Here is a 27561-nt window from a genome sequence, read left to right on the forward strand (position 1 = left end):
GATTTGGTCAGAGAAAGGTGCCACACTACAGCAACATTGAGATCTTAAAGACCAGGAATCTTGTGTCTTAATATACTTTTTGTTTTTCCTAAAAAAAAAAAAAATACATTTCTTCTTCAGGGTCCATAGGGTCCACAGGATCTACCTTGGGGTGTAGTTGGAGTGATCCATTGCACCAAACAGCTTACAGCTTTGAAGCTCCCAGCATGCACAGGTCCTCCTCCCTATATACAGACAAATCTCAGGTGCACAACTCCAAATTATTAATAATATATATCAATGCAATAAAATTTTGCAATCAATAGAGGTTTTTAGCATAATCATGGCCAAGGTTATGGGCCTACCCACCATATCTAGGTAACCTCTTTCGGGTAGGTCCCTAACATACTAGGGTTCAAATCCAGAGCGCAGGACCCCCCAAAACTGGCCCCGCCAAGCTGCCCTAGGGCACCACCATAGTAAGAAAAGTGCAGTGTAAAGAGATAGTTAGGAGCAGCTATATACCCTGCCCCCAGCCACAGGCATTCAGTTTTTTTGTTTGGTGCGTGGCAAGTATCCAGACGCACCGTTTTAACAGTGGGACTGCCTAGGCCAGGCCTGGCCAACCTGTGGCTCTCCAGCTGTTGTGAAACTACAAGTCCCAGCATGGCCTGCAACTGTTTTAGCATTTCCTAATAACAAAACTGTGGCAGGGCATACTGGGACTTGTAGTTTCACAACAGCTGGAGAGCCACAGGTTGGCCAGGCCTGGCCTAGGCAGTCCCAGGCTTTTCCTTTTTTGATTTACCTTAGTTTAGGGGTATTGGGTACCGAATACGACGCATATACTGCGACTCCTTCTACTTCCGCCAATGCCGAAACGCCAGTACAGCTATATGCCCTGGGGATTTCGGCGTGGCTCAGCTTTCGGCATCGCTGGGGTCCGGACTGCGATCGGATTCACGGAGATGGCAGGTAAGATGATTCCTCGTGTGGGGAATCATGCGCGAAGCAGTCCAGGCCTCTGGTGTAGGAGACGCATCTGAGGCAGCTGCAGGTGAAGGTCTTGTTTAACGTGTCCTCACTAAGGCGCCCGGGGCCATATCGTCTGTTGCCGGGGACGGGTAGTAGACCCACAAGGTAGCGTCTACTACTGTGAGACCAGTGTACCCGTCCTGTCAAAATCGCAGCTATGGGGAGATAGGCGCTCCCCTGGCCGCTCTTCCCCCAACCCAGATGCAACTTCCGTTTGCGGATTCCGCATCTGGTTTGCTACTTCTGACCACCTCGTGTGTGAGACGCTCACAGTCCACCTTGGGTGCGCTGCTGAAAGCTGTTGGTCTCAGAGATTAGGTCTGTCTCCCTGTATATCTCTCCCTTGGGTCAGGGATATAACACTCTATATCCTACCAATACCCCTGAGGGGTCTGGTCAGTTGATTCAGAATCCATTTGCATTAGCATTTGATTATATTTATGCATTGTAAGTGACTGTGATGCTAGCTGCTGTATTTATACTGCCTTTTTGTTTTCAAAACTGTCATATAGCTATCACTGTGTTTCTACTCCAGAGTCCATAGGGTATCCACAGGATACCTTGGGGTATAGGTGATGACGTCAGGCATCGGGCACCATAGAGTTAAGCTTTCAGCCTCCCAGGATGCACTAGGGTCCCCCTCCTATACCCCGCCCCCGAGCCAAGGCATCTCAGTTTCGTTTGGTGCCCGGCCGGAGTCGGATGCACCTGTTAGAGGGGGGCTTAGAAGAGCCCCTGAAGTTTTCTTCATTGCAGCTGTGGCTGCACATCTGGAAGTACAGCATGGACAGTCAATACTGACGTCCATGCTGTCTTCCCTACACCCCGCCGGTACCAGAACGCCGTTACCGATCCGGGGATGCTGGTAAGCATCTGGGGTCACAGCTAGCGGTGACCCCAGATGTTTTGGGCCATGGCCGGATCTAAGGGGGACAACAGGTAAGCAGCAGGGGTCCCACGGTGGGACCCTGCTGAACATGGTCCAAAGTCCCCAGGCAGGGGGCTCCCTGGGGACTGGCTGCAGCGTGGAGCCAGGTATTCACCTGCGCTTCCACTACCCCCCTGGGACAGCGGACCGCGGCAGAGCGGTAGCGCTGTGGCGTCCCTGGGGTTAAATGCATGCCAGGGGAGTGCGCCTTCCCTGTCTCACAGCCGGCGCCTCCCCCGGTGCACACAGTCCCCTCTGCACACGCCGACTGGCACTGTGGCAGCACTCCTCCCCCAGGCCAGCCTCCTCTATGCTCCTCGGTGGCTATCTTCAGTAACACATGGTGAACGCTGCTGGAAGCCTAAGATCGGAGGCATCGTGGTCTCGGTCCCCCCGCATAACTCTCCTCCGCTTGGTCAAATCTGTGAATGCAGCGCTGTGTCCTACCGGACTCTGTGTCTGTGTAGTTGAGTATCAGCGCTGATAGTGCAGGATTTGTATGTGACTGTGCTAGCGCTGCTGCCTGTACTTTTAATTTTTTACTGTCAGCCTTATCACTGTCTCTGTTCTTTCTGCTAAAGCCCTTGCGGTGCGGTGCTTGCAGGGTGGTCTCTCGCTATACTAACAAGTATTGGTGAGAGGGGTCACATACTTACCATCATGTCTGAGAGTGACTTTCCTCTCCAGCTTCAGTGTACTACGTGTAAAGTACCTATAGCGGAGGGGGAGGGTAGCGCGAAGGGGCTATGCCTGCAGTGTTATTTATTAGCGCGGCCAATTACTGTCACAGCACCGGTACAGTAGCCGTCCTGGGCTTGTTTCGCCAAAGCGCTTGCAACCCTGGTGGGCCAGTTAGCTCCGCAGCCTGCGTTCTCACAGATGGGATTGTCCCAGCAATCAGTGGTGTCGTCACCCATGCAGGGTTTCCCGAGGCAATTGATGGTACCCCACAGTCTCCCTATTTCCCCTCCCCAGGTCTTTCGGGAGCCTGCGTGGGTTAATTCCCTGACTAGTTCTGTACAGCACTTGTCAGATGTGTTACAAGGGGAGTCTGTGTTGCGGCCACATAAGCGGCCGGTGGCGTCTCTGTCTGCTCCTTATGAGGATGACGACGTGACGTCTGATGGAGATATTCTGGATCTTTCGGACCAGGAACCTCTCCGTACTAAGTAGGCGGACGCTAGGTCCAAGGTGTATATTCCTGGACTTATTCGGGCAGTCCGCACAGCTTTGGTGATTGAGGACGAAGATCCTCCGGTGTCCAAATCTAAATACGGGGGGGGGGGGGGGAAGCTAGGCCGGCTATGGGCATTTGTTGGGTTGCCAGAGCTATGGAGCTCTGGGCTGACACTTTGGAGGTGTCCTTCGATTCCGACTGTTCGGCTGAACAGACGGAGTTGATCGGCAATCTCCGGGATTCGGCCACTTATATCAACGAAGCGGCCTTGGATATCAGTACCCTGGCGTCTCGGATTTCTTCGGCAGCTGTAGCTGCTCGTCGCAATTGGCAAGGAGGAACCCGAAGCCGGGCGGCTCTCGTAGAGGTGTCCCGAATCCTGGTATGGGCAGAGCGCAATCTCCCGGCCATATCAGCAGTATTCATCCCGGGAGTGCTAAACTGGGAGGCGGACTTTCTCCGGGGGAATGGTCCCTGCACCCGGACGTTTTTCAACTGCTGGTGGACAGGTGGGGTCTTCCAGAGATCGACCTCATGGCGTCCCGGCACAACAACAAGTTGCCGTTGTACGGGTCTCGCACAAGAGACGAAAAGGCGTCTCTGGTGGATGCTCTGTCTGTCCGGTGGACGTTCCGGTTTGCTTATCTCTTTCCTCCGTTTTCCCTTCTTCCGCGGGTAATCCGGAAATTCAAACAGGAAGGAGGGACGCTTCTGTTGATAGCTCTCGCATGGCCCAGACGGCACTGGTTCTCAGACCTTCAGGGTCTGTCCGTGGACAGTCCTCTGCGGTTGCCGCTACGACCGGACCTTCTGTCACAGGGTCCCTGTCTTCATCCGGACCTGACTCGGCTGTCTTTGACAGCGTGGCTGTTGAGACGGCCATGTTAAGGTCCAGGGGGTTTTCCAGCTCTGTAGTGCGAACCATGCTAAGAGCTCGGAAACCGTCTTCCGCGAGAATATACCATCGTGTGTGGCATAAGTTCTTCCAGTGGTGTCGACCGAGAGGTGTTATGCACCTTGGGAATTTCGTCTGTCTAGAGTGCTAGCCTTCCGGGCTTCGCCTTGCTTCTTTGAAGGTGCAGGTTTCTGCCCTGTCTGTCTGGTTCCATCGTAGGATTGCTACAATCCCTGATGTGCGCACCTTTATGCAAGGTGTTCTGCGAATTCAGCCGCCTTTTGTTCCACCTGTGGCGCCTTGGGACTTGGCTGTGGTCCTGAGGTGCTTCTGCAGTCCAGATCTGCAAGGTGGCCACGTGGTCTTCTGTCCATACCTTTGTGAGGTATTACGCATTTGACACCTTTGCCTCTCAAGATGCTTCCTTTGGGCGGCGGATTCTCCTTTCAGCACAGGAGCGTCCCCACCCTTAAAGGATACTGCTTTGGGACATCCCCAAGGTATCCTGTGGATACTATATGGACCCTGAAGTAGAAAATATGAGATATGGTAAGAACTTACCTTTGTTATCTCTATTTCTACGAAGTCCATAGGGTTCCACAGGACTCCCGCCCTGTCGCACCTGTGCTGCAGATGGGCTTTGCTCTGGTCACCGGTTTTTCCGTCTCCCTCTGGTGAGAATGTGATTCTTGTGTGTGTCCAGATCTTTTTTCTCTCTCTTCCTTCTCCTTCTCCGGCCTATGGCTTGGTACGTAACTGAGATGCCTTGGCTCGGGGGCGGGGTATAGGAGGGGGGACCCTAGTGCATCCTGGGAGGCTGAAAACTTAACTCTATGGTGCCCGATGCCTGACGTCATCACCTATACCCCAAGGTATCCTGTGGAACTCTATGGACTTCGTAGAAATAGAGATAACAAAGGTAAGTTCTTACCATATCTCATATTTTCTTCTCATCCCTCTGAAGGTGTGGGGTTTTTCACTTAAAGTCACATTGCATTTATACTCTATACCTTATACCTGTTACACATTGCCATGTCTAAAAGTAAAGGAGAGAAGGATGAGCTTCCTGTGCTGAAATCATGTAAATCCTGTTTTGAAGGCCTGTCTGAGTAGGATTTTGTGCAAGATGGGTTGTGTAGTGGCTGTTTGTAAACAGACAACTTTTCTGTCTTGTACACCAGCACAAGAACCACCCTGGGTGGCCTCTTGGTCTCAGGTGTTGTCGCATTTGGTGGACAGGGCCACAGCGTTGCGTGCTCCTGCCACGATATTGCCTCCTGCTATGTGGTACCCCCACAGCATTTACAACCTTCTATGTATATGTCCCCCATGAATCCCTGTTTGTTTGATTCTTCTGCTCACTCTAGTCAGAGTGTACTGCCGTCTATAGCCCCACAGCAGGTGGTACAGTCGAATAGACCCGTGGCAGTAAAGCAGGGGTATAAGAGAGGTTCTTTTCAGATGTTGTCTCAGGATTCTGACTCAACCTCCTCATTACACTCTGATACTCAGAGTTTGGGATCTTTCTCAGTGGAAGAAGACCATCAATCCTCTGTGGATGTCTCCTCTCTTGTGAAAGCGGTAAGATCTGTCCTCAGTATAGAGGAAGAGGAGGTTACGCCGATATCTAAGACTCCGGTCTTTAGGCGTCAGAAGGTGGCTAAAGATTATTTTTCTCAGTTTGAGCAACTGCCGAATCTCATGTCTGAAGCATAGTGTACTCCAAATAAGCATTTTCAAGTTACTAGGAATTTAACCTCTCGATACCCATTTGCACTGTGGTTAGTGTAACAAATCGGTAGACGCTCATGTAACTAGATTGATCAAGAGCTCTACATTACCCATTCCTGCAGCATCCTCATTGAAACAGGTTATAGATAGATAGAATACTTGATAACTATTTAAAATCAGTGTTTTCATTATCTGGAGCTATTACCAGACCAGCTTTGGCTGTAGCCTGAGTAGCCAAAGCTATGGAAGAATGGACGAAGGCTCTGTCGGACAGCATGCCGAATGCTACCAGAGAGCAGCTGTCTCATCTCAGGCAGATGCAAGAAGCAGCTATGTATATGAGGGAAGCGTTATTGATGCAGGTATCTTGGCTTCTAGGGTATCGGCAACTTCGTTTGCGGCTTTACCCTTTGGCTAAAAACCTGGAAGGCAGATACAGGGTCCAAGAAGGCCCTGGAGTCTTTGCCTTTTGTTGGGAAGGTACTGTTTGGACCAGAGCTGGATGAACTAGTGTCTTCTCTGGCGACTTCTAAATCTGCGGGGTTGCCATTTATGACTACCCCTAAGTATAGGCAGTCGTCGGCTCAGTCCTTTCGCCCACACGGTAGGGTAAAGGGACAGTCTTCCTCTAGATGGGATAATTCCCACAGGAAACCGCAGACCAGGAAATCCTGGTCAACCAGACTTCCTGCTTCCAAGAAAGACGATAAGCCCACTACCTAATGGGGCGGGCCTCCTCCTGGGGATCTCAGGGTGGGAGGCCGACTTCTACAGGTTTCTCATGCCTGGTATCAGACGACTACGGACGCCTGGGTTCGAGAAGTGGTCTCTCATGGTTACGCCATCACGTTCCTGAGGCATCCTCCTCAGAGGTTTGTTGGTACAACCTTTCCGGTAGACTCGGTCAGATCATTGGCCTTCCGGGAGGCTATTGGGGCTTTCCTGAGGTTGGGAGTCATAATCCCCGTTCCTGTGATGCAACAGGGAAGGGTTCTTATTCAAATTTGTTTTTGATTCAGAAACCAGCAGGACAGAGGTGGAGATTGGGAGTCCCGCTAATTACATTGAGCCTCTCTGGTGCTTCTGCGCTGCATACCCTCCTCACGGAGAGACAGAGATCAGGAAGACACACACAGTGCAAAGTCCTGGTGGCTCCCTTTACAATAAAGATGGAGGTAAACAAAATCAACAATTGCACTTTTATTGATATTAACAATCAGCTGCTATAGACCGTGGGTGTTCAGCATTGAAAACCTCATACAGCTTTTCATTAACCATCAGCGACAAGTGCAACTAACTGCTTTTTTAGTAACAAGAGCTGGAACATTGTAACCGTCTCAGCAATAACTTTGCTTTTATGGCTAATTGTTACAATTATATGGAAGATTCAGTTACTTTGTTTCTATCTCACAAACGGAAACATCACATTGCGATAATATCTGGCTTTTAGCAGTGTTCCCAACTATTCTACATCATGGGATTGATTATTCCGACAGATATTAGCTGCTGGAGCTGGAATTCATCTTATTGTGTTTACAGAGGTATTTTTAAAAATCACAAAATCCTCCTTATCATTTTTTTGTTGTGGATATATCGTTATTTCTCTATTTTTATATTCAAGTATTATTTTTATTGCATTATATGTAGAACTGTATATAGATTGTGTTTATGCACAAATGCGAATTGTATTTACATATATTTTAGTACTATAGGTGTCGGAATGATGATTACTGTTTAATAAATACAATATAATTTTATTATATATATATAGGCACATTTTCTCATTATTTATGTTATATTTATGGTATATTTTCTCCTCTTCAGCGCTGTCTATGTTTATAGTTAATTCGTTTTTCTTGGTTTGCTACCAGATTAGACAGCTGCGTGAGGTTAATTGATTGTGACTTCTTTCAACGTCATTGGCCATTTTCTTTTAAACATTTTTTTTGATGTTCCTATTGCACGATCTCACCAAGGATTTCTAAGAAAGGCGGTAGATCAGCAACATTATCAATTACAGATTCTACCTTTCGGGCTGGCCACAGCCCCTCGGGTATTTACAAGGATAATGACGGTCATGACGGCTCATGTCAGACAATAAGGAATCGGGATACTGCCATATTTGGACGACCTCCTGATATTAGCACAATCTCAGGAGATGTTACAATGTCATCTCCAGATGACCATTGTCTGCCTACAAGAGCACGGGTGGTTAATCAATTGGTTAAAGTCTTCTCTTTCTCCAACTCAGCAGGTGGTGCACTGCTGGAGACTCTCGGACAGAGGATACTTCTACCAGAGGACAAGATTGCAGCACTACAATCTCGTGGGCACAGTCTACTTTGTGAGCAGGAAGTATCAGTTCACTTGGCAATGCAGGTGCTGGGCTCCATGGTGTCCACATTCGACATAGTGGCTTATGCCCAGTTTCACTCCAGGTCCCTGCAGCAATGGATTCTGGCTCGTTGGGATGGTCGGTATCATCAGATAAAGTCTCAGATGATCCTCATCTCTCCAGAGGTTTGGCTCTCCCTCGATTGGTGACTGAAGACGACTCATTTAGACCAGGGTCGCCCGTTATGGGTCCCAGATTGGGTTCTCCTCACCAAGGATGCAAGTCTGCAAGGATGGGGAGTGGTGATAGGTCTTCACACCTTTTCAAGTGGACGGATCTGGAAAGTCACCTACATATAAATGTTTTGGAGCTTTGTGCAGTGTGCAGAGCGCTCAATCTGGCACACGACCTACTTCAGGGCAGGCCTGTCCAGATTCAGTCCGGCAACGCGACTGTGGTGGCCTATATCAATAATCAAGGAGGCACACGAAGTCCGGCAGCCATGAGGGAAGTGGCGAACATTCCGCTAAGGCTTAGGCACCCCCCCGGGAGGGTTAGGTGTGGGGAGGGGGAGTTAGGTTTAGGCACTAACGGGGGGAGGTTAGGGTTAGGCACTAGGGGGGAGGTTAGGGCTAGGCACCCCTAGGGGAGGGTTAGGGTACCTTCACCTGTCGGGATTTCGACCCGCCGGGCTGCCGCTGTCTGTATTTGATCTGGCGGCTAAAGAGCCGCCGGCATTACATACCGATTCCGTAGACCTCATGGTGTCACGTCACAACCACAAAGTCCTCAGGTACGGGTCCAGAATAAGAGACCCCTCAGCCGCCTTCGGGGACGCTCTGGCGCGGAGATGGGACCAGGTTGGCATACCTCTTTCCTTCAATCTCCCTCCTCCCAAGGGTCGCCAGAAAGTTCAAGCAGGAGGGCGGCAGGATAATACTAATAGCTTTTGCCTGGCCCAGGAGACATTGGTTCACCGATCTGACATGTCTATCCATAGACAGTCCACTTCCACTGCCTCTGCGACTGGATTTGCTAGTGCAGGATCCCTGCCTGTATCCAGATATACTTTGGCTGGCTTTTACGGCATGGCTCTTGAGTCTTCCGTCTTAAAGGACAAAGGTTTCTCTATTTCTGTGATCCAGACTATGCTGAGGGCAAGGAAGCCAGCTTCAACCCGCATCTATCGCAGGGTTTGGCATTCATTTTTTCTTTGGTGTTCCCACAGAAAATATGACCATAAAGTTTTCAGGGTCTTGCGACTGCTTGCTTTTCTTCAGGCGGGACTAGACTTACAGACAGGCCCAGCTAGTTTGTTGCTCTATACGCCATGTAGCGCGCCATGAATCTCGCGCCACACAGTACGCCTTGAGTCGCGCCACACAGAATGTTTTGTAACGGAATGTAGCATAGCGCTGGAAAAAGTCATAACGTGTAATGCAACTTTTTGTCCACCAGGTGTCACTTTTCCTAAACTACACAGCACATGCGTCAGATTTCCAATGCATTTTCTGTATCGCCGCCTGATTGACTGACAAAAGCTGTGGTTCGGAACACTATAGTACAGCGTTTTCGGCATTGAATCAGGGCTGCAGAATAATGTGTAAGAATGTATTAAGTCATTACAGTACAGTATATGTGTGAGGCCTGTACTTTATTTAACATTTTTGTCTTGGGCTCAAACAGAGGTCACAGGCATGCACAGCTTTCACTGAGACGTGATGAATGTGTTTACATTTACTGTACTAGTATTTATATTATCATTATTATTAAACTGCGCCCTCCCTAACGGCAGTGGGTGGGGGTGCACAAGGATTCAGCCATGAGGGAAGTGGCGAATGACGGCAAAAATTCCGGCAACGGACTTTTCGCTTCAAATTGAATATGGCCCTTGGTGTTATATGGGTTTCACAAACGAGGTTGGCCAGCTATCAAACAGACTTTGGCTCGCTGGTTGCGTATGACTATTTCTGAGGTCTATATACAGGCTGATCTCCCTGTCCCGAGCAAGGTGACAGCATTTTCTACTCGGTCTGTGGGACCATTGTGGGCGGTTAGACATGGCGCCTCAGCTGAACAGCTGTGCAAGACAGCCACTTGGTCTTCTGTCCATACCTTTATCAAATTCTATGCATTTGATACTTTTGCCTTCCGGGATGCTTCCTTTGGGCAGCGGATTCTCCTCTCTGCTCATGTGCTTTAGGATGTCCCCAAGGTAGATCACGTGGACCATGAAGAAGAAAATTTTATTTTATGGTATAACATACCTCGGTTAACTTTTTCTTCGAGGTCCACAGGTCACCCACCCTGACACACCTGGCCTCAGTTGGGATCTGTTCCTTTATTTTTTTTGTATCACTGATTCCCTCTTCATATTTTGAGAGTGTTTCTTGTGTACATTGTACTTCCTTCTCTACTTTCCATCTCTTGCCGTTAGGCTTGTTTACAAACTGAATGCCTGTGGCTGGGGGCGAGTTATATAGGGAGGAGGACCTGTGCATGCTGGGAGCTTCAAAGCTGTAAGCTGTTTGGTGCAATGGATCACTCCAACTACATACCCCCAAGGTAGATCCTGTGGACCCTGTAGATCTCGAATAAAAAGAGTTAAATGAGGTATGTTATACCATAACTCTAATTTTTACACTTGCCTTGTCATATATCTGTTCTGTTGGACTGGCTCCGGATCACGGCTTTGTGGGACTAGTTGCGGATCTTGGGTCTGTCGGATTGGTACTCTAGCTATATATTGTTTAACTGATTTGTTTTTCCCCTCTACAGTCAATCTATTTTGATGAGCCCATTTATGGGAGGTTTCAGAGCACTGGCACTGGGGGATTACCAGACTGGGTGTTGGGAGAGCTGGAGTCCAAGGAACCAAAAGCTAATGAGTCCTGGAAACTGACAGTAAAGGACGATTCAGCATTTGTCACTTCTCCAACCAGGTAAGTAGTGTAAAAAGTGGTATTATCACCTTTTGTTAAAGTGTAACTCTGCCCATCCTTTTGATTATAGCTCTCAAATGGTTATAACATTGCTATTGAATTACAATATTCACTTTTCTGTTGAATTGTGGCTTAATATGGCACTTATAAGTGTAGAATAAATATAAATTATCTTTTCAGCAGGAATAACTGACACTTTTCAAGTGAACAAAAAGTTCACTTGACATTTATCATTTCTTTATACAGTACTCCTAAGGGCAATATTTCTAAGCAAACAATATTACATCAGTAAGGTTTTATAATTTGGGAAATGTTATTTAATTAAAAATTAGAATATTAATTGTGTGTATTAACCGGCAGACTCTAGACATTTATTCATAGTTAAGGAATTCAATTATATATAGTTTATTTACACATTATCAGTACTGAGGAGTAAGGGTGCTCAATGAGAATGTATGTGGTTCTATTGCAGATCTGAATAAACCTATACAGCATTGTATAGTGAGAGAATAAATGTCTCCATGACAAGATATTGCTCAGTGGGATATATAATAGGTCCATACACTGACGCTGCAGTCCTGTATATTAACGGAGCCCATAACTTGAGGTCCATTTTCACTGTTCTGTTATTATCCAGCTGAGAGTTGAATATGGATCATGAAGCGTCTGGTAAAACAGGACTAGTATTCATTTTAGCATGCTGCACCAGTCACAACCCGTGCAGTTTCTCTTTCCTGTGTGGGGTGTCGCTTTGCTCTGCTGCTTCTAGCACGCTCCACTGATGCAACAAACTGGTGAGATACAGACCAGAGTGTGCTAGAAGCACCAGAGCAGAGAGACACCCCAGGCAAGAAAGAGGAACTGCACTGATTGTGACAGATGCAGAGTGCTAGAATGAACACTAAGGTCTGTGTTGACAACCAAGGAAAGGATAAGTAAGGACATTTCACTATACACCACAGGTTCTCAAACTCAGACCTCAGGACCCCAAACAGTGCATGTTTTCCAGGTCTCCTCACAGAATCAAAAGTGAAATAATTAGCTCCACCTGTGGATCTTTTTATAATGTGTCGGTGAGCAATGACTACACCTGTGCCCCTGCTGGGTGACCTGGAAAACGTGAACTGTGTGGGGTCCTGAGGACCGAGTTTGAGAACCACTGCTATACACTATAACATACAAATAATGCATTTATCATCCTATCTGCCCATCTTACAGTATGCTCTCTGCTATTTGCTGTGGGTTTCTTGGTTTGGACTTGGAATAATGATTCTGCTGGGAAAAAGATGTTCTGCAGGAAGAGATCTCCTAGATGATGCATAGGTTGGGAGTAAATTGATGTCATTATGGAGATTATTATAGTCTTGCATTTTGTTTGCCAGAAAACCTACAGTGACAGCCATAGCATTTGTTGGTTTATTTAGTGCTCAATAACCACATTTAGTGTTTCCGCTAGTCAGTTTTAGGGGGCGCAGTGCCCTGGACGATTTTAAAGGGGCAGAATGGGCACTGCCCTTTTAGCGGCACCCCGCTAAATCAGTCTGCCCTGTGCTTTCCCCACCCACGAGCCACAATGTCCCGCAGGTGGGAAATATTGTGGAGACCGATCTCCCTGGGCGAATAGATGCCTTGCGCAAGCCATCTATTCACAGTGAGAGGAGAACTTTGGGAAAGCTGTAAGTGCTGGGCATGCCTCCAAGTGTAACAAATTAGGAGCGTTTCACAAGGATACGCCCCCTTTTCGGGAGCGTGCAGACACTCCCTGCCCGCACCCTCAGCTCCATGCACTGCCCGCGGTCTAGCGGGAACACTAAGTAAGCTGTGAGGGCTGCTGAAAGACTCCAGATTAATTTCTAATGTCATGTGGACACTGTGAGCTCTGTTATATCATGGTGCATCGTGTGGCTGGAGCCGTGTTAGTTTTTGCATGAAACCCATTCATCACTAGAGTTTCTATACAGAACAGAGACTTTGTTCTCTTCAGACTCTTGGGGACTTCCACCACTAGTGCTAGAGGAGACATTTGTAAATTCAATCTGAAATATCTAATTTAATCCTATTTTAAGGTATATAAACACATGCACTTCTGATTGATATTAGATTCTTACATAAAGTAACCCCCCCCCCCTCGTCTCTCCCCATTTGTAGAAACAACAATATAAACATAACATATTAAAGCCCACATACATAGACCAAAGTCGTCATAAAATAGATATACAGTATATATAGTATTTAGTACCCTATGAATTCTGGTTGATAGTCACGGTTTTTAGGGCTCTATCCTCAACAAAGTCCTCATTGCTTCTGATAATACTCTGGGTGCACTACTCATTTCCCTGGGATGACTGGCAAGTCAGTATGCTTGTGTTTTTTTTGTACTGCACTAATTGTGGATCTGGCAGCATCCATTGTTCCCCACTGTGAAAAGATAGCATCACTATGGGGTCAATTAAATTAGATGGGAGTTGCTGTTGTAACGGTGTGGAAACAGACAACGTCTCTACAACTTGCCCCCGTTCCCGCTTACGGCATGATCTTACACCCGGACTCATGAATTTTGTATGCAGACCATTGGGGCTGCAAAAAAATAAAAATATAAGTGCATCATATAAACGCACTTACCTTCAGACACGAATAAATCGCGTTTAAATAAATTTAACCCAATATTTGCTTTCTCTTATCACACACGGTTTCAAAAATGCTGTTTGCTTTTGAAGCTCTGTGATTTAGACTAGTGCCTATAGAGTGTCATTGTTTCTGTACAATGTGCAAAGTCTGCAAAAGTATGATGTGCAATGTGCAAAGTCTACAGTTGTATGATAAGTCTGTTAATGATATATGATATATCATCGCTTTTAATTAATGAATTCTGATTTCGTCACTTAAGTAGAATAATTTATGGACATATCCTTGCCAGTATGTAGCAATGATTTGTGATGCTACCCTAAGTCATGTTCATCAGGGAAAGCTCCCTGTTAACTTGGCAATTATCTCTTTGAAACTTGCAGCATATTATATTTATTACTGTTAGTTTATTTTTCTTTGCTAATGAAAGAAGAAATGTTTGGTGTACACGCAGCCTTTCAGCCTCTGCTGTCCTTATGTGTGAGCCTATTATGCCTAATGCATAATTCCTGTCTATATAATGTGCTGCTGTTCTATAGGTGAAAGTTACCATGGATAGTGCTTCATCATTCCATTCCTCTCCCCATTTTATTTGCTATTCTGTGATCGTACATGGTTATTGAATGCACTTCATTGGCCTTGCGCATATATATATGATTCCGTCACACTTTCTTAGAATGAATGAACTGCAGTCTCAGAATGTGACCTGGTCGCAGCACAGACACCTTGGACCATCCTCTGTATCTACAAGCCACTGACCACTGTCATCCTTCTCGCAAAAGACAGTCTACTAATCACATGGAAAAGATTTGAACATCCACAGTCACCCACAGAAACCAGCAGTGATCAGACACGTCACTGAATGAATCTAGCTAACCTCAACATCTGTCCCTTTTCCCTTACAGCTTTCTGGTATGCCCAGTTATGTGACACAAGGCATGTGAGCTAAATCTGTGTAGTTGTTAATGATACCGATATGCATACAGAGATTTATTTTATATATGTTATATTTTTATATTTCTACTTCAGGGTCCATAGGGTATCCACAGGATAGGCGATGGCGGCAGACATCCAGGCACCACAGAGTTAAAAACTTCTCCATCCTCCCAGGATGCACTGGGGTCCCTCTCCTATACCCCGCCCCCGAGCCTCAGGCACTCAGTTTTCGTCGGTGCCTGGCCGAAGTCGGATGCATCGTACAGAGTGGGGGTCTGCACGGCTCCTGAAGTTCTTCAATGCAGCTGTGGCTGCACATCTAACGAGCAGACAACATGGACAGTCTGTACTGAGGTCCATGTCGTCGCTCCTACACCCCGCTGGAACCAGAACGCCGGTACTGATCTGGGGATGCTGGTGGGTGACTGGGGTCACAGCTAGCGGTGGCCCCAGTTGCCCGGACTGTGGCCGGATTTACGGGGGTTCGGGTAAGCGGCAAGGTCCCGCAGTGGGTCCCAGCCGAATAGCACAGTCCTTAGTCCCCAGGCAGGGGGCTCCCTAGGGACTGGCTGCAGTGTGGAACCAGGCTACTGATCCCTGCGCTTTCCACTACCCCCTGGGACTGAGGACTGGACAGAAACAGTAAATGTTCAGCATCCCAGGGGTTAAATACATGCCAGGGGAGCGCGCTTTCCCTGCTAAGCAGCCTGCGCCTCCCCCGCTGCACACGGCCTCTCCACAAGGTGGTTAGGCATCTGCATGCGCTCCGCCCCCGGACCAGCCCTCCCTCTGCTCCTCGTGGCCATTTTAATACATGTGGCAAACGCTGCTGGAAGCTGTTAACGCGGGCATCGTGGTCTGGGTCCTCCTGCATACCTCTCCTCCGGTGCAAGGTCAGTGTATGCAGCGCTGTTTCCTACCAGGCTGAGGTCTGGTTAGTTGATGAAGCGCAGATACTGCAGGGTTTTCAATATTCTGCATTGTATGTGACTTTGGGCTAGCGCTGCTGTCTGTTACTTTCACATACTGTCAGCTATTTTCCCTATCCCTTTCTTCTTCTCTGCTAACAAGCCCTTGCGGTGCGGTGTTGCAAGGGGGATTTATACCTCACTATACAACTTGTTGTGAAGTGCGGTGGTCACATACAGCTCCGGGTCACACACTCCGTATGTCTGACAGTGAGCAAGATTTCCCCATTCCGCCTAAGTGTACTGTATGCATGGTACCATTGGCAGAGGGTGAGAGGGTGATGGTAACTCTGATGGATTATGTAAGGCGTGCCTGCGGTTGGCACGGCCGACTTCTGTCACTACACCTGTGCAGGAGCTACCATGGGCTTGTTTTGCTACGGCACTTACTATCCTGGTGGGCCAGTTAACGACAACCCCTGCGTGTCCCCAGATGGGCGTCTCACAGCAGTCTATGGCGTCGTCCCCTATGCAGGGGTTTCCCTAAACAGTTAAAAGTACCTCCAGAGTTTCCCGTTGTCGCCCTCTCAGGTCATCCATGAACCTGCGTTGGCTAATTCACTGTCTACCTCAGTACAACTGCTATCAGAGGTGTTACAGGGCGAGTCGTCTGTGCGGGCGCAGAAGCGTCAGCTGCAACCTCCTCAAGATCAGGATGCTGTGACGACAGATGATGGCTCATGGTGCGCACGGCCTTGGTTATTGAGGATGACGCTCCTCCTGTAGCTAAATCAAAATATGCCATTTTCACGGATATTAAGTGATGCTACGGTGTTTCCCCTATCTGATCAGCTAGTGGATCATTTAGAGGAGGCGTGGAAAACGTAAGCGTTACCAGCCCCCTAGACGGTTTGCGGTGGCATACCCTTTTGCAGATAATTATTTTGCAAAATGGGATAACCCGCCACAAGTGGATTCACACGTCTAGTAAAGAGTGCTACGTTGCCTATGCCCACTATGTACTCCTTAAAGGATCGCAGGGTAGAAATATGTTTGAAAATTATTTATTCCCTTGCAGGAGGCGTGTCCAGACCGGCTTTGGCCGTGTGATGGGTGGCAAGAGCTATGGACCACTGGGCTGATACCTTGGAGGCATCCCTGGACCCAGACTCGTCACCTGAACAGATGGAGTAGGTGGGTAATTTAAGGGACTCAGCTACCTTCATTAATGGGGCAGCTTTAGATATGGGCCTCATGGCATCCAAGATCTCCTCGGCAGCAGTAGCGGCTCGTCGAATCCTTTGGCTGCGTTCTTGGAAGGCGGATGCTGATTCCAAAAAGGGTTTGGAGGGGTTACCCTTCAATGGAGAAGTGCTGTTTGGCCCTGATCTAGACAAAATTGTGGATACTTCGGCAGCAGACAAGTCTGCGTGTCTGTCTTCCACTACTGTCCCATCAGGAGCGGGTTCTTTGTCCTTTCGGCCCTACAGAATGCAGAACAGACCCAGGGTACAGTCCTTTCCTAGGAAACCTGCAAAGCCCAGGAAGCAGGCCTGGAGTACCAGACGTCCCACTCCCAAGTCCGATGACAAACCTTCGGCCTGACGGGACGGGCCTCTCTTTGGGGGACCTCAAAGTGGGAGGCCGACTTCTGAAATTCGCCCAAAGCTGGTGTCTGACCACTTCAGACACATGAGATCAGAGAAGTGGTCTCTCAGGGGTACACCCTCTCCTTCCGCAGGAGGCCTCCCAGCCGGTTTTTCACCATGGGCCTTCCGTCCAATCAGGACAAGGCCCGGGAACTCAAGAAGGTAATGCACTCGATGCTCCAGAATGGAGTTATAGTGCCAGTTCCTTTGTCTCAGAAGGGATTGGGGTATTACTCTAATCTTTTTCTGGTGCAGAAATCCAATGGGTCCTACCGGCCAATACTCAACCTCAAATCCCTCAACAAATTTCTGAGGGTTCCCCGATTCAGGATGGAGACCCTGCGTTCCATTATTTTAGCAATGGAACCTGGGGATTTCATGGTGTCGCTGGATATTCAGGATGCTTACCTGCATATCCCTATTGTCCCAGCACACCAGTGCTTCCTCAGATTTGCAGTGGTCAAGGACCACTTCCAGTTTCAGGCTCTGTCCTTCGGTCTGGCTACAGCACCTCGGGTGTTCACCAAAGTTATGGCCGTCATGGCAGCCCACCTGCGGTTGCAGGGAGTCCGCCTGTTACCTTTTCTGGACGATCTCCTGTTACTGACGGAGTCCTCAGAGAAACTTCAGCGCCATCTGCAACCAACAGTCTCTGTATTGCAGTCTCTCGGCTGGCTGATAAATTGGTCCTCCCTGGTACCATCACAGAGGATGCTCCATCTAGGAGCTCTGTTGGATTCCCAACATCAGAGGATCTTGGTGACTGGAGAAAAGATCTCTGCGTTACAGGCAAAGGTCCGTCTTTGCCTGCAGAGTCGCCGGGTGTCTATTCACTCGGCAATGAGGTTACTGGGAACCATGGTATCCATGTTCGACAGGGTGGAGTTTGCCCAGTTTCACTCAAGACCTCTGCAGAAGCTGATCCTCTCTGGATGGAATGGGTCACCCCAAAGGATAAATACACAGACTATGGTGCTTTCCCCGGAGGTGCGATCATCTCTGACCTGGTGGCTACAGACGGCTCACCTTAACAAGGGGCGCCCCTTTTGGAATGCAGACTGGGCCCTTCTGACGACGGATGCCAGTCTCCGAGGCTGGGGAGCGGTGATGGGTCCACACCTCTTTCAGGGAAGGTGGACATCGGTAGAAGCTGCTCTTCCAATAAACATATTGAAACTGCGGGCAGTATTCAAGGCTCTCCAGCAAGCAAGACAGGTCCTGCAGGGTAAACCTGTGCAGGTACAGTCGGACAACGCCACCACGGTGGCATACATAAACAGCCAAGGAGGGACTTGCAGTCAGGTGGCTCTGACAGAGGTGTCCCACATTCTAGTCTGGGCTGAAAAGCATCTCACCACAATATCAGCAGTGTTCATACCAGGAGTTCTCAACTGGGAAGCAGACTTTCTCAGCCGTCCCAGCTGAACACAGCAGCACATATAGAAACCATTGTTATTCCTACACCGTTCACCTTATTTGGATGTAATTACCCTCAAATTAAATCTGAAAGTCTGCAGTTAAAGCACATCTTGTTTGTTTCATTTCAAAGCCATTGTGGTGGTGAATAGAGGCCAAAATATGAAAATTCTGTCATTGTCCCAATATTTATACACCTGATTGTATGTTGTAAACAAAAACAGTGTTAAACAAATCAAAATATGTTTTTTATTTTAGATTCCTCAAAGTAGCCCCCTTTTGCTTGGATGACAGCTTTGCACTCAATCAGCTTCATGAGGTAGTCTCCTGGAATGGTTTTCCAACAGTCTTGAAGGAGTTCCCAGAGGTGCTGAGCACTTGTTGGCTGCTTTTCCTTCACTCTGCAGTCCAACTCATCCCAAACCAGCTCAATTGGGTTTAGGTCGTGTGATTGTGGAGGCCAGGTCATCTGACACAGCACTCCATCACTTTCCTTCTTGGTCAAGTAGCCCTTACCTAGCCTGGAGTTGTGTTTGGAGTCATTGTCTTGTTGAAACACAAAATCTGGTCCCAGTAAGCACAAACCTGATGGGATGGCATGGTGCTGCAGAATGTTTTGGTAGCCATGCTGGTTAAGTGTGCCTTGAATATTGAATAAATCACCAACAGTGTCACCAGTGAAGCACCACCACACCATAACACCTCCTCCTCCATGCTTCACAGTGGGAACCACAAATGCAGAAACCATCCACTCACCTTCTCTGCGTCTCACAAAGACATGGCGGTTGGAACCAAAAATCTCAAATTTGCACTCATCAGGTCAAAATACAGATTTTCATTGGTCTAATGTTCATTCCTTGTGTTTCTTGGAAACAATTCTCTTTTTCTTGTTGTTCATCCTCAGTAGTGGCTTCTTCGCAGCAATACCACCATGAAGGCCTGATTCACGCAGACGCCTCTGAACAGTTGATGTTCAGATTTGTCTGCTATTTGAACTCTGTGAAGACTATGTCGTCTCTAATCTGAGGTGCTGTTAAGTAATGGTTTCTGAGGCTGGTAACTCTAACGAACTTATCCTCTGCAGCAGAGGTAACTCTTGGTCTTCCTTTCCTGGGGCGGTCCTCATGAGAGCCAGTTTCATCATAGCGTTTGATGGGTTTTGCAACTGCACTTGAGGATACATTCAAAGTTCTTGAAATTTTTTGTATCGACTGACCATCATGTCTTAAAGTAACGATGGACTGTTATTTTCTCTTTACTGAGTTGAGTGTTTGGTGCCATAATATGGATTACCACAGTAGTCAAATAGTAGTGTCCACTGTATACTAACCCTACCTCTGCACAACACAACTGATGGTCTCAAACACATTAAGAAGGCAAGTAATTCCACAGATTGACTCTTGACAAGGCACACCTGTTAATACAAAACCATTCCAGGAGACTACCTCACGAAGCTGATTGAGAGAATGCCAAGAGTGTGCAAAGCTGTCATCAAAGCAAAAGGGGGCTACTTTGAGGAATCTAAAATATAAAACATTTTGATTTGTTTAACACTTTTTTTTTGTTTTGTTTACAACATAATTCCATATGTGTTCTTTCATAGTTTTGATGTCTTCAGTATTAATCTACTATGTTGAAAATAATTTAAATAAATAAAAACCATTGAATGAGAAGGTGTGTCCAAAGTTTTGACTGGTACTGTGTGTATGTATTAATAAATATATATATAAAATGCGCCACAACAGTTAACCCTCTTATATGCGTACCAGATATTCTCTTGATGATAATCGGTGAATATATTCCAATTTAGGTGTTTCAAAGAAGAAAAACAATGGAAATTATTAAGATCGAGTGATGTACCTATGATGTTTAGGACTAGTTCCTATATTATCCTCTTCCTAGAGGATATTAGTATAATTTAGAAATAAATTCTTAGTTATAGAAAAAGGGAAAATACATTTATTAGAATTTACAGGGAAAACGGGGTATATTCAATTAAGAATCCACAAAAAGGAGGATGCATTACAAAAACAGGTTAAAAACAAGGAGAGGAATAAAATATGCAGAATAAGTTATATAATATCTAAAAAATGTATAAGAATTAGCTGAGTTAAAAAGGCATGAACCTCCTGTTCCCCTTGAAGAAATCCAGAAAGGATGAAACGCGTTGGGTCCTCCTCCACCCACCAATACATGGACTAAAAACGGACTACTATACTGAGTGACTGCACTACAAAGCACTTTTTTTTTTGCCTTTTTTACTCAGTCTTATACATTTTTTTTTTTAGATATTATATAACGTATTCTGCATATTTTATTCCTCTCCTTGTTTTTAACCTGTTTTTGTAATGCATCCTCCTTTTTTTGGATTCTTAATTGAATATACCCCTTTATCTCTGTAAATTCTAATAAATGTATTTTACCTTTTTCTATATAAGAATTTATTTCTAAATTATAGTAATATCCTCTAGGAAGAGGGTAATATAGTAACTAGTCCTAAACGTCATAGGTACATCACTGGATCTTAATATTTATATTTTGCATTGTTTTTTTCTTTGACACACTAGAACACCTAAATTGGAATGTATTCACCGATTATCCTCAAGAGAACATCTGCTACGCATATAAGAGGGTTACCTGTTGTGTGTCTACCCTAATTCACTTAATTATTACACTACTAGGCGCATTTTCCTCTCTCCCATTTTCCAGACCTACTTAGCTGTCTTGTTCAAACCAGTACCCTGAGTAGAAAGCTGCCACCTCCATTACACGGAGAAGTGTGTTGTTTTCCATGAACTTTTTCTAAATGGACACATCTGAATATTATATGGTTTACTAAAATATCAGGAAGCGCCAGGTGCCTAGACTATCGATTCTTTTTTTATATATATATATATATATTTTTTTTTTTTTTCATAGAGAGACAGTTTCGCTCATAAACACCATGATAATAATACATTATTCCTATACAAATTAGTGCTATATGTCCTTGCATCATTGGTAGGTGCAGGGTCTACATGATTATATTTATAATATCAATTCACTGGGAAGTCTGAACATTTTCTTATAAATGGATACATGCTAGATTCTATGGGCAGTTTTCATTTAGTCCCTGGGGGGGGCAACAGTGTACGATTGGTATATCCACCAGCTTTCACATCTTTTGAGGTGCATTAGTTTGTCTCCACCTCGTTCAGGGGGGTATCCAGTCAATAAGTTTTACATTTTAAGCACGCCACCTGGTGTCCACTTTGCGCAAAGTGTCTGGCCACTGGTTTGTCAGAGTGCCCACTGCTTATTGCAGCTCTAATGGATGCCCTATGGTTTGCCATTCGTTCTCTAAAGTTTTGTGAAGTTAGTCCTACATAGTATAGGCCGCAGGGGATTATTACTGCATATGACATAGAAATAAACCGACCGAGAGAGGAAGACACAGTATCACCAATAGACCTCACCCGAGGAGGGGGAGCCACACAAGGAAGGAGAAGAGGAAGAGGCAAGAGGCTGTGAGCATCATATTTAAACTCTCTGACCACCCACTGACAACAGATGAATATAACCTCTTAGCAAAAGGCCTATCCTTCGTACCAACCAATAGGCATGATAAATTCAACTGGTCAATAGACCACTAAAAATTTGGCCGAAGACTACGACTAAAGAAACACTTCAAGAACACTGCAGTGCAGAGAAATCACAATCCATTCAAATGCCCATCTAAGTTCGACCCTACCACTACCAACCCCAGCATCAAAACAAACCTACGCCTAATAAACCAGGAAACAAACACTAAGAAAAAACACGATACTACAATAACCTCTCAAGGAATGAAAAACAAGCACTCAATAACCTCCACAGAAATGAACTCCTGGTAATAAGGCCAGCGGACAAAGGCGGGGCAGTGGTCATCCAAAATTGGAACGAAGAAATCCTAAGACAACTAAACAACACAAAGACATACCATAAAACAGGATATAACCCAATGGGGGAGGTAAAAAATAAAGTGGATACAGTGCTACAACACGCACTAGCAACACGGCAACTGGATGAAAATACATTGGCATACCTTACAGTTAACAGCCCTGTATGCCCTATAATATACATCACCCCCCAAAATACACAAAACGTTGGACAAACCTCCGGGTAGGCCGATTACATCAGCCAGAGGATCGATACTTTAACCACTTGTAGTCTACATCGATTACCACCTACAGCCCCTCGTTGTAAACATACCAAGCTACATCATAGACACTGGAGACCTGACAAATAAACTCAAACACATAATCATCCAAGGAGATATATTGATGGCAACGATGGATGTCTGTTCACTATATACGATCATCCCCATACAGAAGAACTTGCAGCCGTGGAAGAAGCGCTCTGCAAAACACCAGTGGACGAACAACTAACCAGATTGCTGGTTGAAATAGCGGAATTAGTCCTGGATAACAACCACTTCAAATACAAAGAGGCATACTATATACAGCGCTCAGTGACCGCTATGGGGTCGAATCTAGCACCAGCTTATGCCAACCTATATATGGCGAAGTATGAAGAGACCTATATAATACCACACTATGGAGAACAGATAGCACTATGCTTGCGGTTCATTGATGACATTTTCCTACTTTGGAAAGGAACAGAGACCTCACTCAATAATATGATAGAACAGTTGAATGCACTAGAACATCCGGTCAAGTTCACCCATCACTATGACAGAAACCTAATCAACTTCTTGGACATTACCATATTCCGTGAGGGAGACAAACTGGGTACCACCCTCTAAAGGCCACGGATCGTAACCTCTTCTTGATGGCCACAAGCCACCACCCACCAGCCCTTAAAGACAGTCTACCCATCTCCCAATATCTCAGAGTATTGTGTAACAACTCTGACATAATTAAACTAGATACCCAACTAACAGAAATGACATCCAGACTCAAAGAGAGGGATACTCACATTCCCTACTAAAGAAATGCCTAAATAAAACTAAGTTCATCAACCCATCACAAAAAAAAGCTGATGATGGCCGGATAATCTATGTTACTGAATATAGCAATAAATCAAAACAGACTGAAAAATCAGTCAGACAACATTGGCCAATCATCAAGTCGGACCCCACTCTACCTTTTGCAAGTACCAAAGCACCAATGATGGCCTATAAAAGAGAGCCCAATCTAAAAGAACTATTACTATGACCAACACTGAAGCCACAAATTCCATCACCAAGGTAATGCAAAGCAAACCTGGAAGCTACCGCTGCTGTATAACATGCAGCTTGATTATCTCAGGCCCAACCACATACGGGTAGACCTATAAAAATTAAGTGGAAGCTCCACTGCAGGCCTATACTATGTAGGACTAACCTCACAAAACTTTAGAGAACGAATGGCAAACCACAGGGCATCCATTAGAGCCGCAATAAGCAGTGAGCACTCTAACAAACCAGTGGCCAGACACTTTGCGCAAAGAGGACACCAGGTGGCATGCTTAAAATGTAAACTTATTGACTGGATACCCACCTGAACGAGGAGGAGACAGACCGATGCAATTCAAAAGATGTGAAAGCTGGTGGATATACCAATTGGACACTGTTGCCCCCCAGGGACTAAATGAAAACTGCCCATTGAATATTTTCTTATAAATTGATATGTGCTAGATTCTGACTTCCCAGTGAATTAATATTATAAATATAATCATGTAGATCCTGCACCTAATTATGATGCAAGGGCATATAGCGCTAATTTGTATAGGAATAGTTCTCTCTCTCGTGCGACTACACTTCCGGAGCCAAGCCGTACTTCCGGTCGTGAGGTACATAAACAGCAAGCACAGCTGAACACAGCACGCACCCAGCGTGATCTTATACAGAACTAAACTAATCACAGGTAAGACTGAGCAAATACTGCTCTACCAGTACACCGATACCACCACCAGGTAATACCATTTAGTAGTTACCCTATAAACTAGTGCCAGGGGGATCCATGCACTCATACCACATAGTAACACCCAGGAGGGTTGCTTGCACCTACCTGAATAAACCGTGGCATAAGAGATATATTTATACTTTGGGTAACATACATTAGTCTAAAATAGTATGTAACACTATACCAATGCATTACAATAGCAGAAGGGCATGTTAGACTATGAAGCTTACACTGTCATATTTACTCCAATGTAGTAACCCTGTGATGTTTCTGAAACTGGTGCCTAGACAAAGGTTCGTTTAGAACCAAAACGTTGGCAAATTATTTTGATGTGTTAAATAAAGCCGATTAATTGTGCTGAAATCTGGAGAGTGCCTTTGATCTTTTCCTCCTAAGAAAGATTGCATATATTTGTGGGATCCTGTTAAAGTTTCCCTAAAGAGCACCCCAATGTTTTAACACTGAAGGTTGAGAGTGCCGGACCCCTACTACTAATGTGTGTGTGTGTGTGTGTATGTATGTATGTATGTGTGTGTGTGTATGTATGTATGTGTATATATATATATATATAAGTATAACATATAAAATAAATCTCTATGCGTATCAGTCACAACTACACAGATTTTGCTCACATGCCTTGTGTCACATAACTGGGCATACCAGAAAGCTGTAAGGGAAAAGGGACAGATGTTGAGGTTGGCTAGATCCATTCAGTGACGTGTCTGATCACTGCTGGTTTCTGTGGGTAAACTGTGGATGTTCAAATCCTTACCATGTGATTAGTAGACTGTCTTTTGTGATAAGGATGACAGTGGTCAGTGGCTTATAGATACAGAGGATGGTCCAAGGTGTCTGCGCTGCGACCAGGTCACATTCTGAGACTGCAGTTCATGCATTCTAAGAAAGTGTGACGGAATCTTTAAAGAGGAGAAACCCCCCCCCAGCCCAAAGCTGGGAATAGTTTATAATATGTGACATATGTATGTTTTTCTAGTGAATAATTTATTGCTGCTTGAAAATGAAGTTTATCGCTGTCTCATAAATTGTACAGCCACTTTAAGTCATTCCTTTGAAAATTTCCTTTGATGTTAAAAGATGTTTTCCCTCTTTCTCTCTCTCCCTCCGTTTGATTTTTGATCACTCTGTAAAATTAGTTTATATTGATCATATTATATTGTTTATTTGTGTACTAACTTGTTACATATTTTAGAAAGCTCTCTTGTGCTCACCCAATGTGTGTTTTTTTAGTGTGCTGCAATGTTTCATTGTTGGATCACCATATTTCATTGTAATTTATTAGGGAGCGCTTGACCTGTTTCTGCCATGGGGTCAGATATCTATATGGGGATCAGGCATGGAGGTATATGATAGTTGGACACCATAAATACTCTTTCTTGTTGTTCAGCATATCTTCTTATGTATACATATTAGATATGTAATTTCTACTTCAGGGTCCATAGGGTATCCACAGGATACCTTGGGTATAGGTGTGACGTCAGTCGCAGGGCACCAAAGAGTTAAGCTTTCAGCCTCCCAGGATGCACTAGGTCCCCCTCCTATACCCCGCCCCCGGGCCAAGGCACCTCAGTTTAGTTTGGTGCCCGGCCGGAGTCGGGTGCACCTGTTGGAGTGGGGGCTAGAAGAGCCCCTGAAGCTTATTCTTCATGCAGCTGTGGCTGCACATCTGGATGAACAGCATGGACAGTCAGTCCTGACGTCCATGCTGTCTTCCCTACACCCCGCCGGTACCAGAACGCCGGTACTGATCCGGGGATGCTGGTGGGCGTCTGGGGTCACAGCTAGCGGTGACCCCAGATGCTCCGGACCATGGCCGGATTCAAGGGGGACAGAGGTAAGCAGCGGGGTCCCGCGGTGGGTCCCCGCTGATCACATGGTCCTAAGTCCCCAGGCAGGGGGCTCCCTGGGGACTGGCTGCAGCGTGGAGCCAGGCGACCAACCTGCGCTTCCACTACCCCCTGGGACAGCGGACCGCAGCAGAGCGGTAGCGCTGCGGCGTCCCAGGGGTTAAATGCATGCCAGGGGAGCGCGCCTTCCCTGTCTCACAGCCGGCGCCTCCCCCGCTGCACACAGCCCTCTCTGCATGCTGCCGACTGGTCCTGTGGCAGCGCTCCTCCCCCAGGCCAGCCTCCTCTCTGCTCCTCGGCGGCCATCTTCTCCAGAACGCATGGTGAACGCTGCTGGAAGCGCTGGACGGAAGCATCGTGGTCTGGGTCCCCCCGCATACCTCTCCTCCGCTGTGGTCAGGTCTGTGTATGCAGCGCTGTGTCCTACCAGGCCCTGTGTCTGTGTAGTTGAGTGATCAGCGCTGTTAGTGCAGGAATTGTTATTTTTCTGCATTGTATGTGACTGTGCTAGCGCTGCTGCCTGTAACTTTTCTTCTCTAAACTGTCAGCTTTATTACTGTCCCTGTTCTTCTGCTAAAGCCCTTGCGGTGCGGTGCTGCAGGGTGGTCTCTCGCCTATTTAATACTTAATTGGTGAGAGAGGTCACATACGTGGTGCCATCATGTCTGAAAGTGATTTTCCCCTCCGGCTACAGTGTACCACGTGCAAAGTACCGTTAGCGGAGGGGGAGGGTAGCGCGGAGGGCCTTTGCCGGCAGTGTTTGTCCATGGCGCGGCCTATTACGGTTACAGCACCGGTACAGGAGCCGCCCTGGGCTTGTTTCGCTCAGGCGTTAACAGCTTTAGTGGGTCAGTTAGCTCCGCAGCCCGCGTTTACTCCGATGGGTTTGTCCCAGCAGTCTGTGGTGTCGTCACCCATGCAGGGGTTCCCACGACAATTGGTGGTACCCCACAGTCTCCCTATTTCCCCGCTCCCGGGTTCTCAAGAGCCAGCGTGGGTTAACTCCCTGACGAGTTCTGTACAGCACTTGTCGGATGTGTTGCAAGGGGAGTCTGTGATGCGGCCTCATAAAAGGCCGGTGGCGTCTCTGTCCGCTCCTTATGAGGATGACGAAGGGACGTCTGATGATGGGGAGATTCTGGATCCTTACGATCAGGAACCTCTCCATACTAAGGACGCTGATGCTAAGTCCAAAGTATATATTCCTGGACTTATT

The 27561-nt window shown here is 46.5% G+C and overlaps 1 protein-coding gene across 3 annotated transcripts in view; it reads left to right on the top strand.

Moving 5' to 3' along the window:
- Positions 1-27561, top strand: part of CEP112 (centrosomal protein 112) — a 561355-nt gene that overhangs the window by 14714 nt on the left and 519080 nt on the right. For all 3 annotated transcript variants that reach the window (XM_088467969.1, XM_088467982.1, XM_088467976.1), the window contains exon 4: positions 10859-11022. In XM_088467969.1, coding sequence (XP_088324095.1) covers positions 10859-11022 — 164 coding nt within the window. The remainder of the gene's footprint in view (positions 1-10858; positions 11023-27561) is intronic.

The sequence above is a fragment of the Taudactylus pleione genome, unplaced genomic scaffold (assembly GCF_031769625.1).
Source record: "Taudactylus pleione unplaced genomic scaffold, aTauple2 ptg000012l, whole genome shotgun sequence".
In the NCBI taxonomy this organism is placed as follows: domain Eukaryota; kingdom Metazoa; phylum Chordata; class Amphibia; order Anura; family Myobatrachidae; genus Taudactylus; species Taudactylus pleione.